Source organism: Aspergillus lentulus, assembly GCF_001445615.1.
Source record: "Aspergillus lentulus DNA, contig: Alt01, strain: IFM 54703, whole genome shotgun sequence".
Taxonomy (NCBI): domain Eukaryota; kingdom Fungi; phylum Ascomycota; class Eurotiomycetes; order Eurotiales; family Aspergillaceae; genus Aspergillus; species Aspergillus lentulus.
In genome coordinates this window covers 363846-376005 of record NW_028322123.1, presented here as the reverse complement: position 1 = coordinate 376005, position 12160 = coordinate 363846, and the positions used below count along the sequence as shown (strand labels likewise).

The 12160-nt window shown below is 46.4% G+C and overlaps 4 protein-coding genes across 4 annotated transcripts; 1 reads left to right on the top strand and 3 right to left on the bottom strand.

Annotated features, from left to right (window-relative positions):
* Nucleotides 1-1462: 1462 nt before the first annotated feature.
* ALT_0107 (FPP/GGPP synthase family protein) lies at nucleotides 1463-2629 on the bottom strand (the record flags this gene model as incomplete). Its single annotated transcript, XM_033564477.2, has 4 exons — nucleotides 1463-1847; nucleotides 1904-2230; nucleotides 2299-2453; nucleotides 2510-2629. 4 exons carry the CDS (start codon nucleotides 2627-2629, stop codon nucleotides 1463-1465), a joined length of 987 nt encoding a protein of 328 aa, XP_033420368.2.
* A 958-nt stretch (nucleotides 2630-3587) lies between these two features.
* ALT_0106 (sulfotransferase family protein) lies at nucleotides 3588-4397 on the bottom strand (the record flags this gene model as incomplete). The annotated part of the gene is made up of 1 exon (XM_089598918.1): nucleotides 3588-4397. The coding sequence occupies one exon, from the start codon at nucleotides 4395-4397 to the stop codon at nucleotides 3588-3590; it is 810 nt and encodes a 269-aa protein (XP_089456582.1).
* An 852-nt stretch (nucleotides 4398-5249) lies between these two features.
* ALT_0105 (putative cytochrome P450 oxygenase) lies at nucleotides 5250-6974 on the bottom strand (the record flags this gene model as incomplete). The annotated part of the gene is made up of 4 exons (XM_089598917.1): nucleotides 5250-5424; nucleotides 5480-5646; nucleotides 5706-5813; nucleotides 5877-6974. The coding sequence occupies 4 exons, from the start codon at nucleotides 6972-6974 to the stop codon at nucleotides 5250-5252; spliced, it is 1548 nt and encodes a 515-aa protein (XP_089456581.1).
* Nucleotides 6975-8320: 1346 nt separating this feature from the next.
* ALT_0104 (terpene synthase family protein) lies at nucleotides 8321-11278 on the top strand (the record flags this gene model as incomplete). The annotated part of the gene is made up of 5 exons (XM_089598916.1): nucleotides 8321-8458; nucleotides 8513-9127; nucleotides 9178-9283; nucleotides 9338-9624; nucleotides 9677-11278. 5 exons carry the CDS (start codon nucleotides 8321-8323, stop codon nucleotides 11276-11278), a joined length of 2748 nt encoding a protein of 915 aa, XP_089456580.1.
* Between the last annotated feature and the right edge of the window lie 882 nt (nucleotides 11279-12160).

Sequence of the window (12160 nt, the reverse complement as noted above, 5' to 3'; positions counted from 1 at the left end):
TATTTTATTAGCCAGGCCGACTACACAATAGCAATAGTAATGCTAAGACTGGATAAATTCTCGCCTATGACCAGGATAGCTTTGGTATAAATGCCAAAAGAGGCATCATTGCAGATTCTGTGCCTTCACTTTTAGTACTACAGTACTAGGGACAATAGAGATAACTATGGCTCAGATGGGCAATTGTCTTTGGGATCTCAGCAACAAGGCAATTAACAAGTATGAGAATATATAACACAATGTTTTAGGTGCCGTAGAGAGATCATAACAGAATATAATAAGTCTGTGAAGGAAGGCTCACAATTATGCAATCATATATTCATAATATGTGCAGAATACTAACCTATATATCTTCAGCCCATTGTACTGTTCTATTTAAATTCTTATTTCTATTTGCGTCTCTTCCATGGTTTTTTATATGCAAAGATTGTGGCAGGAAAGTTTTGTGCTAGTGTGATGTGCCAACTCTTAGCATCAGTGAACCTCCACTTCATATACACACTAGACCTAAACCGTGACATACATCCCACAACCTATGATTGGACTGGATGACGCGCGCTTCGCACGCTGGGGCCCTAGAACGGCCAGGAGAAGAGGAAGAAAAAGGTATGCGAGGTCATCGATATGGTTCAGAACATCAGAACAACATGGTGGACTAAGGAAGGTCAAAGATTAGTTACATAGAAAGGACATTGCGGGTGAGATGACAGCGGCGAAGCTTGGAGTGGTTATTTAATTGGGCGAGAATATCAGCTTTGGAAGCTTTTGCAATCTCAGAGAACATCACTCAGGTTTAGGAGAGCTGATTTGGGGGAATCATCAGTGGTCTCTGTCCATGTTATCTAGCTATCTGGATCATAGTCTAGTTCCATTTGCTCCCTTCATTCCAGGATACCTTGTGACTGAGCATCCGGACAGTGCCAACTAACATAGTCCCCACCTAGGTTATTACTGTAATGACTTTTATGAATTCGGTCATCTGGAAAGGGGCCATTTAGAATGATAAGATATCATCCAACGCGAATTGTGAATTATGATTATTTTCACCTACTCCAGTCTGTAAATGCCTGGAAATGGAAGCTTGGTCACTTGCCAATACCACGACTATCGCAGGCTTCCCGAAGGAAAGGTTCAGAGATATAAAGTTCAATACATTCTGTATTTGGTCCATTACATACATCGCGGCACCCCGGTGCCTAACTGGTTTATTCTTTCTTGTTGTGACCGTCTTCGCAAGTTCCAACCAAGCATTGTACACTACCAAGCTCCTATGTATTCGAGCGTGTTCTGTATAGTACCTCAGTCTTTTCAGGTTTCCCCCATTTCAAGCACCTATACCCACATTGAAATTGCGAGTTTGATGCTACACAGCGGGAGTTCCTGGCTGCGTACCACCGAACGGAACAACGCCCCAAGCATTGTGTTATAAGAGTGCCATACAACGACAGAGGTATTAAGAGCATTAATTGAGCTTCAGCATTTCTAAAAACACAGACATACCTGTGGAGGGGCCCATCTGTGCATTCATTTCATCCATCATTGACTCGGCCTCTGCAATCAATGAGTTCAGCTTCTTGTAGCTGTAGGTGAAGCTTCGCGTCGAGGTGATGTAGTCAACCGCATAGGCCTTTAGAGCATCATCGTCACTTTTCTGTCTCAGGATATTCACAAGCTGCATGTTCTCCGGGTCACTGTTGATGCTGTGGATAATAGGGAACGAAAACTTCCCCTCCGTGATGTCCTCACAGAAGCCTTTATTCTTGGCATACTCGCTGGCTGTGAGATTAAGAATGTCGTCGCGGATCTGGAAGATCTTGCCGAGGGTGTTCGTCAAGGGTATACAGTCACTAGGTTTACTTTGTCAGTCACGCTCATAAAATGATATTCGGCTAGACTGCCGTACCATGTATGATGGCTTTCCAACTGCATGAGCCTGACTGCGAGTCGGAATAACCCCCCCGTCTTGTCTAGGACCATGCCCATGTATTGTTCCTCCGTAGGGCACGTCAGAGTGTCTCGCCAGTACAAATCCATCCCCTGGCCCCTATGAAGATTCAGAAGCTCCTCGACAAAGACATCATTAGCACGTGTGCTGTGTAGAGCGGACAGCTTCTGCTGTGCCAGGAAGTATGCGTAGTTGGCGGAGTTAATGGTCTGAGCCACACCAAAGATGCTATGGGCGACTGGTTTCCCTCGTCGAAGCTTAGAGGAGTCTTGGATATCGTCAATCCTGCAGTACTCGAATTAGCCACGGTTCACCATAGAATAAAGGTATCTTGATCAGGAGGTAAATCTTACAGCAGAGATGCTGTGTGCAGCAGATGCACAATATCGCTTATAATTTCTGCCTTCTCTGGTGGGATCCGGAGCCACTCATTGAACGCCAGCATAAGCTTGTTTCGGATGTTCTTTCCCCCAGACGATAGCAGGTAGTCTAGTGGCCCACAGATGATCTATAAAACTGTTAGGGGATATCAATCTCTCTTTTCTCCCGTTGAATCAAACAAACCTGTTCCTTGTTCTGCGGTTCTGCAACGTTCTGGGCGGTATAGACCTCGAGAAAGGCTGATGGGGGCATCATCTGCGGCATCTTCTGGATGCTTGGGGTCTTTGAGAAGCAAACTGTCATGCTGTGGTTGTCGGACAATTCGAGTAATGGCAACTGCTTGACACCAGGTAAAGATTCTGAGTTGGTTAACCACACGAACCTAGTTCTCAATCGTCTCGGAGAAAAAACAATGTATTCAATTGCCCCTTTGCATCGAGTTTCTCCAGCGTAACATTCCAGGCAATGTATAGAGTTAAGGGGTGATCCACGATGGATTTAGGACAGCATTTACATGGGTAATCTTGAACGGTATCTACTCGTATATAATACGCACGGGTCCAGCTGCCGAAATGATCGACAGAAGATCGATGGCAGCACATCTGACAGGTCATGCCGATCCCTGTGGGGGGGTGTTTGTATACAAAAATTGCTAGCTGTATTGAAGATATAACCCGTGCCACAGCTCTACTTATGATCTTCTCGCACGTACTCCGGAGTAGAATGATATTTATTTTTCCATATATGCTAATGTAACATCAAAAGATCATTTCTTTGAACTAGTGATCATATTTATTACCCGCCCTTTAGCAGGTATGGCGTGTAAAATTTACACTAGTCATTTCCTCCAAAAATATCATTCTCCGGTAGTTGCTATATACACTCAAGCCTCTCCGTCATCCTTCGGCTACTATGCAGTGGGGTTCAGCTAGCCACATCGTCACTTGGTCCACTGCAGCTGGGCTGACCTGACTTGCAGGCCATCAATCCAAATTCGGTTCCCTAGTCGAGCCTAACTATTGAAAGCCATAAATAACTATTGAAAGCCACAAGCTAGTAGAATTCTGTTGTTCGAAGGCGCATCCTTGCACCTAGAAGAAGTCGGACGAAATCACACACCACAGTAACCAGCATAGTGGCTGCCTCTCCCCACCTTGATCCTGCCTGGACTGATGGAGCAAGCGGCTTCCTAGTCTAAATCTTCCTAGGCATGATGCGTCATACCCCACCACCCCTATACTCCATCCACTTCACTATCACTTCATCGTCGCCACATAAAGCCTGTAATAGCAAGTCCAGCGATAGCAAAGATCCCCGCCCACCGGAGCAAGGCCTGTTGAATGTGATACCGCGCAGTGCGCGTGATCTGCTCAGAATCATTGATATGCGGGAAGGGTATATCCGTAGGGACATCTTTGCCCAGCGCTTTACACAGCGGCTCCCAACCCTCTCGAACATCAAAAAATACAAGCCGATCGGCGGGCACGTTCTCCTCCAGCCAAGCTACATGCCTGGAATAGACCCCCCTCTGGGGTAGTGTGTCGCTGACCTCCTTCACTGAATTAAACCGTCGACCATCCCCATATAGATTGCTCCACTGCTGGCGTAGCAACCAAGTAAATTCCACGAAGTGTCTCATACCCGGTAGTGGGAGGAGGAGAGCCTTGAGGAACCATAGGCGTGTAAAGCTATGGATCTGATTCATACTTTTCTCCCACGCGACCGGATCGCGCACGGTACATACGACCATGGCATCCGGGTAAAGCTCCAGCAGCTCGGGGAGGAGCTGACAACCGGGGGTGTCGGTGATGGCCGCATAGCCGTCAAGACGGCGTTCGATGAGGGACAAGACGGTGCGCTTCTCGCCTTCCAGCCATGCGCGGAGGATGCGAACCCATGATTTCAACTCAGAGGGCGGGCCGCGTGTCGTCTGGGTGCCGCCGTGGTAGACAGGGCCGTCGAGCAAGATGGTCAAGGCAGTGCTGAATGATGCAGTACCCGTACGGGGCAGTCCGGCGCCGATGACTTGGATCTGGGTTCCTGGCTTGGGAGCCGATGCAGTTTGGCCCATGGTTTTGGTTGCATTCGGTGATAATCAGTATTTTCCAGACAGCACAAGCAGGAGACAAACTCTCTATGGCCATTCTACATTTCTCTGGACAATTTATGTTTCAACCCAGCTAACACCATTATTGATCATAATTACGAATAACCTTTTTTTCTTTTTTTTCCCTCAACCTCGAGGTTCGTTCAAAATTGAAATATACACGGAGCCCGGACGTATTGTGGAAAGTGAATTAGAGTTTTAAACTATTGCCCGAAGAGGATTTGCTAGTACCCCAAGAAATAGCTAGTGATTTCCGGAAAAAGGGATCTACAAACCCTAAAATAGCGAATAACTCACATTCCCTCTCACCGCTTTTTGGGGGTATCCTTCTGAGGATCTGCATCCTGCCTGCAAGCTCGAGGATCTACATCAGCATACAAGTGTTCGCGTGAGTGGTCATTTTGTCCGCCCGTCTACTACATCCTATGGTTGGGTTGACTATTGAATGAGAATGAATTATATAATGAGAACTTGGATTTGTTATGATTTAGTAGTATAGCTTTGTATTACATGCCTGATAATGCTACAGCATGCTGAAGCGCGCTTTGGGGAGTGGTTACCGGTTGCGAGGGATCGATTCCTACTATGACGACTGATTTCCATTCAATCCGATATTCGTGTCGTAGATAAACCACTAAATTTTGAGGATAGAATAGCGATAGTCTATCTTTCCCTGAAATATCTACGAATCTAGGTGTTGAAAGATCTCAAAGTGAGTTTTCCCGAATGCGCGCAATGTCAAGGATGTACAGCATGGAGAATGACTTTTCGTTTTTTTTTAGCAGTTCTTCCACTGCTATACACAGCAGCGAGGCATTATTCTTCACGGACACCAACAACCTTCACTCGGATTCTCCAAGGGCCATCCTTGGCCCGTGGAAGCAGTTTGTCTCGCACAAAACGGATATCCTCCGCAGTCGTCTCGTACAGCTCCAAGTCGAATCGACGGACAATGGCGGCTAGGACAGTATGTAATTCTGCATAGGCCAGGCTGTGGTATTCGAAGTTAGCGGGACGAATGCCTCAATGAAATGACGTCAACCTACTTCATTCCTATACAGGATCGGGTGCCTTTGCCAAATGTCACCAGGAATCTTGAAATCCCCTCATTCCGCTCAGCCGCGAGCATCCAACGCTCAGGGTAAAATCTCTTGGGATCGGGAAAGAGTTCTGGATCTGTATGCAAGAAGTATTGGAGCATACTAACGGGAGTCTACTTGCGTTGATCAGTGGTGCCCGCCGTTACAGGAAGGTTATCAAGAGACAACATACCCCAGGTGGAATGGCATAATCCTTGTATTTGATTACCTCCGTCGGCGAAACTCTCTGTTGCCGCATAGCTAGGCCAGAAAACCGTAGGGCTTCATGAATAACCCCGTTCTGTGAAATAAACTATTAACCAGGACCCTAGGAACGGCCAGCACAAATATACACGGTACATACCAAATACGGCAGCTTTTCAAGTTGGCGCCACGTTGCCAGGCTTTGCGGAGTGGGCATGACTTGCTCAACCTCTCTGCGGAGTCTTGTAAGGACCGTTGGATCATTAAGAATGTAGAATAGAGCCACTCCCAAGGTGGTCGCTGTGGTCTCGGTACCAGCGGCGAACAGAACCAGTCCCTCATCCTCAAGGCGGTTCAACGTCCGTTCCTCAGGGGGGACCTCGGGAGCTGTAAGAGCATGAAACATGGTCATCCTCTCAGGAGGGTTGGACGTGCCCTTCTGCTGAAGCACCTCTATTGATTTATTTCTTACCCCACCCAACAGGTCGTACATTGCTGCCCGGGCTGGAAAGATCCGGGTCATGAAGACCGAGGGCACTAATCGCAAAGAACGCTGGATGATAGGGAAAAACCTGTGCAGGTGGATTTCCTCCGTACCTTCCTGAACAACCTTTACAATGCCCTTTCCAAAGTTCTTGGGGTCCTGGAGCCCAAAGCTCTCTCCATAAGCATATTGTGTGATGACGTCGCCGGTCAACCCTTGGAGTCTGTCGATGAGCTCTACTACAGAGCCTTCCTTGTAGGCCCTCATAAGGCCATCCAAGAATGTCGAAAGCGACTCGTGAATAACAGGCTCGATCTTCTCGATTGATCGCCTTGAAAAGAAGTTCGTGAGTAATTTCCGGCGCATGCGATGCGTTTGATGGTCAACTGTTGCAACCAACGCAGTGGGCGAACTGAATATCTCAACGGACTTGGGATCCTTGTCGCGGCCCCCATGGGCTGGAGCGTAGAGCTCGTCATAAAAATACGGATCTTTTATGTGGACTTCACGGGGATTGATCCGTACAATCGGACCATATTCTTGGTGCATCCTTTCGATTTCCCAGATGAACATGCCACCCCGGATGACATCGTAATAGAACTCATAGGCATGAGAGATTGCGGCTAGCTTAGGTCCAGGTATGTGATGGAGTGGGTCGAAATACAGACGATATATACTCCGCACGATCAAGGCGACTGGGAGGAATAGTAGGATAGATAGAATGAAGTTCTCGTTGACCGAAGCCAAAGCCGCGACCGCGGAAATGACCCCCATGATTTTGAGCGAAATTGTAGGCTATAAGAGAGGACGCAAGTCATACAGAAAAAATGAGGAGGTATAGGTATTATATGTATTCCACAACCCAAGGTACTCCTAGTCTAAGTGAGAAATGTGCTTTGTGGGAGACAATTATAGGCTGAACCCAAGAAATCTTCAGCTGAGAGTCCTGTACATTGAGACGCTACAAGGGACCCACAGCATGAGATAGATCGACGGAGGTTATATACAGCGGATTAAACCCTAGCTTGCAGTGAACATGCGATTTTTCACTGAAATCTTGGCGTTTTACATCAAGTCACAGAATTCTGAATTTAATTTGGGTAATTTGAACAGTTCAGGTAATTCAGATGATCACAGATCAAATGGCAGGGTGATTGTGGGTGATTGTACTGGCAGTATAGCCCCTGGTGCATGGACAACTCGGCCACCTTACCTGTAACAGTAGAAACAGAGAAAAGAAAACAAGAAATTTTTACCACGGAGTAGAAATAACAATAATAATAAAATAGTTAAAGAAAAATAGGGTATTCCCCACCCACTATAATCCTGGGCTTATCTCCAAGGCAAAGCAGGCGATCTGGTTTGAGCACGTTCTTTTCTTTTTCCCTTCTCTCTCTCCTTTCACGGCCTCCGATTTTAAACGACATCGTTGGGTTATATATCCCTGCCTTTGATCTTCTTAGCCTACATATCCCTACTCAATTAACTGGTCTTCCACCTTGATTAGTAGATATTCCCGACACAGACAGTGTAGGTATTTTAGATCTAGTATAGATTAAGTATGGATCGACCGTGCCGGCAAATTTTGTAGCAGGAAATGATCGACGACGATCACCACGATCGTCTCGCAGCCTTCCACAGTACTATTGAAGTGACTATTGGACTATTCTCCTACTAGTTAGATCCACTAGTTCTCATTCTAAGTAATTTTGGGATGGGGATTTATATCGGAGCTGCCGAGATCGAGGTTTTACTCCGTACGCCATATTATTAACCCTTACATGGTACGTACCGGTGGCTGCTGGAGGTTGTGAGGCATCGCTGAAAAATAAGCAAACTACTACACTACTACACGATAAAGAACTTACCAGCAACCCGTCTCCAGGAGGCCCCACAGTCCTCTCTTCCCTCAATCTCATGGCGACGTATTATGTCGATCGAAAGCTAAAAGATAAGCCAGTGAAAGGCTCATACGTTCTGTACTCTGGTCTAAGTAGACGCATGCTGGGAATTATTATTTAAGATGTTGCCAAAGCCAGGCATGTCTGAACTCATTCCAACCCATCAGCCATTCATCTACAGTTTCCTTTCCTTCCATTCTCAGGTATCCTTCAAGCACCATGAATGATAATGCAGTGGCGGTTCTTGTCGATATGAAGGAGCGAAGTTTGTTGGAGAGTTTTGATAGGTCTTACCATCCAACCTATGGCCTGGGTACCATGTCTGGCAATATATACGATACCGCATGGATTGCAATGGTCAGAAAATCCATCCAAGGTAAGGCTCTATGGGCATTTCCAGCTGCCTTTCAGGCCCTTCTACAGCAGCAAAACGAATGTGGTAGTTGGGGTGGAGCTACGTCGGAATTGGATTCCATTGCCAGCACCTTAACAGCTCTTCTTGCATTACAACGACATGCGGGCGACTCCTGTGAGACGGACCGTCAAGGTCTCAACTTGAGAATCCGTAAAGCGAAGGCATATTTGGATACAGCTTTGAAAAGCCTCAACCACTTGCTAGCAACAAGTATCTTGCCTGTTAGTCTGGAGCTTCGATTACCAGCGATATTTGATCTCCTGGAAGCGGAGGGGCACGCATTCGACTTTGATCGGACATACCTGACCAAGGTTCAGTCGAAGAAACTTTCAAAGATCGACTTGAATACCATTTTCAGCGGCCCACAATCTTCTCTTCTGCACTCATTAGAAGCTTTGATTGGGAAGGTCGACTTCAAAGGGCTGGCCCATTATAAAGTTCTTGGCAGCATGTTAGCATCGCCATCGGCGACAGCAGCATATCTGATGTATAATCCTGTGTGGGATGATGAGGCCGAGGAATACATTCGGCGTGCAATCTCCAACGGAGCTGGTCATGGATCAGGGCTTGTGGCTGCAGGATATCCAACCACAGTGTTTGAATGGGCATGGGTATGTTTTGTTCATGTGCTTAGTATGATGAAAATTCTAATCCAGGAAAGGTGACAACAAACTTAATACGCCATGGCATCGAACCAAACAGCAGACTCAAAGAAGTTGGCAAGCAGATCGAAAGCGAGATTAAGCTGCATGGAGTAGTGGGATTCGGTAGAGTGCCTTTACTCTGGACGTTGCTTTCTTTCACTAACATACTGTGAATAGTCCCGAAGGCATGTCCTGATGCGGATGACACGGCCAAGGCTTTAGCAGCCTTTGCGCTTCAGGGAATACACTACTCGCCACAAGCATTGGTCGATCAATTTGAACGAGAAAACCATTTTACAACATATCTATACGAGACGCATACTAGCATAAGTACCAATGCTAATGTTCTCACCGCTCTGGTGCTGCTTTCAACCGATGATCGCTACCAGCCACAAATTGAAAAATGCATTCGCTACCTGTGCGAGGCATGGTTTCACTGTGACCGAATGGTAAAGGACAAATGGGTATGTCAAACTATAATCGTAGAAAATACGGGTTTTGCTCTAACATTACTAGAATATCTCGCCTTATTATCCGACGATGCTGATGTGTGAAGCATTGATGTCTTATATCCAGCGCTGGAGTGAAGGACATCTGGCCGCATTACCCGACGATCTTATGAAGTTCCAACTTCCGATCACGCTTTGTCAGGCCTTAATCCGAACACTGCGCACCCAGAATCAAGATGGATCCTGGGGAATCTCGGACTCTGCTGAAGAGACCGCCTATGCTCTCCTGATTCTGAAAAGTGTGGCATCTTTCAGTTTCACTGACATGATATCGGCCGAGGTTGCAAATGCCATTAGCAGAGGTGTCCAGTTTATTCTTACCAAAGGCCAGCGGTCAGAGACAGATGACCAGCTTTGGTTGGACAAAACCTTGTATGCCATACCGACTGTATCAGACTCCTATATCATGGCTGCTGTGAAAGCTGAGGACACCGTCGACAAATCTGCCGAAATACCACATAAGCTCGTTGACATGTCAACAACAATGGTTGTTAAGATGGCCGAATACTTTTCTCGATTGCCATCTCAGATGGAAACACCGATGTGGGTTATCCAAGCTTCAGTCATAGAGGCGATTCTTTTTAGCTACAAGCTAAAGAAGCTGGATGTATTCTCGACCGGAAAAGCTCTCGGAGATAAATACATCAAATATGCGGCCTGCTTTTGGATACTGGCTAACAATTCAAGCCCCGAGTATCTCCTGAGTACATGGATAATCTACAGCATGGTTGAACTTTCCGTTGGCATATTCCAAGAAGACGAAATAATGGAAAAGTCCTTGGCGAATCTACCGGATTTTACCACCCGCATTATAACCGGCTATATTGATGAACTTTGCCACGAAACTGCCCTTTGCAAAGATAATTCTCTCCACGGACCTTCATCTGGAACAAATATCTCTGATGTGGATGAGGGAACTCTTACTCTCCTCAAGAGCATACAACAGAACATAGGAGTCTGGTTCCGTTTTGTTTTGGATGATAACCTCAAGCCAAACACAAGTCCATATGATAGACGCGAGCTACAAGAAGAACTGAAGAGGGCGACTTTGGCTGCTATGCAACAAGCTAAAGCGCACAAGTCACTCAACGGCAGCCGTCCACATTCTGACACAGAGCGTGTTACACTTGGTACCGGTCAGACATTCTATGACTGGTTACATACATCCGCTGTTCATGACGTCAAGAGTGCGCTTGTCTCCAAATACCTTATCTGTAAGATTGGGAATGGTGGAGAAGTCTTCACTACAGCCAGAGAAAAGTACTTTGCCGAGAAGCTATGGAGGCAGATGTCCATAGAAGGTAGGCTTTGGAATGACTTGGGAAGCATTGAGCGAGACCGCCTTGCATCAAACCTCAATTCAGTCAACTTTCCCGAATTCTCGTCTCCTCAAAGCATCAAGTCAGACGGTGATGTGGAGACGCAATTGACTCAGCTCGCGGAGTACGAACACAAGTGCACTTTGTCGTGCTTGAACGACTTAACACGGATCTTGGAAAACTCTGGTCGTCGAACGATCTCGCTGTACCTACAGATGTATTACCGTTGTTGTGTGATCTATTCTGAAACGTGTGTTACGTATGCTTTCGGCTCCACCACGGCGAAGTGAGCAGCGGGTATAAGGAAGAGATGAAATGTCTGTGGCGTTGCTAGCGAGGAACTGAGCGTGCAAATAAAGACGGGCCTCTAGTTCCTTGGAAAAAAGTCCGTGTTACAAATAATACGATGCTCGGTATAGGGCGATTAACCATACCCCTGGTCTTTCCTGGTCTTGCAAAGATGTTGCATAAGCATTGTGGTGCCTAGACCGCAGTCAATAAGCTGATAATGTAGTCAATCCAACCTAGTGTGTTTATATGGATGTCTTGTGTGCTGGAGCAATGGAGAATCAAAAAGACTACCTCAATAGTACATGTAGATTCATCCTACTGGAAGCATGGTATCGAATAAAAGAAATCCCCTCAAGACGCCATTATCCAAAAGTCGATATCGTCTTGGAATTGGGCTGGATATAGTCAGACGCATTGCACAATCTGCGGATCACCAAACCATTTACAGTATGAGAACACCAAGCCTTCGATAGGCAGCATGCACTCGAAGCTAAGTTGCAGATACGCAGCCACAGTAGCAGTCCTGGAACCTCTGGGATGTGTATGCCTTTATGCTGACGCCCCGGGTTTAGTGTCTATCTGTCTTACATTGTTATTGTATCGGTATTATAGAGTTGCCCAATAAAAGTTATCTGAATGGCTTCTTAGCGACCAGTCTGTAGATCGATCAAGTCCTCAGGAGGGTTTAGTACAACGGAGCTGAAAATTTGGCAGCAAACCCCTCCATCAATTGATGATCCTTACTTCATAGAGTAATGTGAACACAACAGCTGAACTGACATGATCTCATAGCTGAGGCTGGCTGAAAGCCCCGACCTGGTTATTAATAGGCAGTCAAGTGTCCACCACCAACCTTTCGCATACTTTTTCCTGACCCCAGC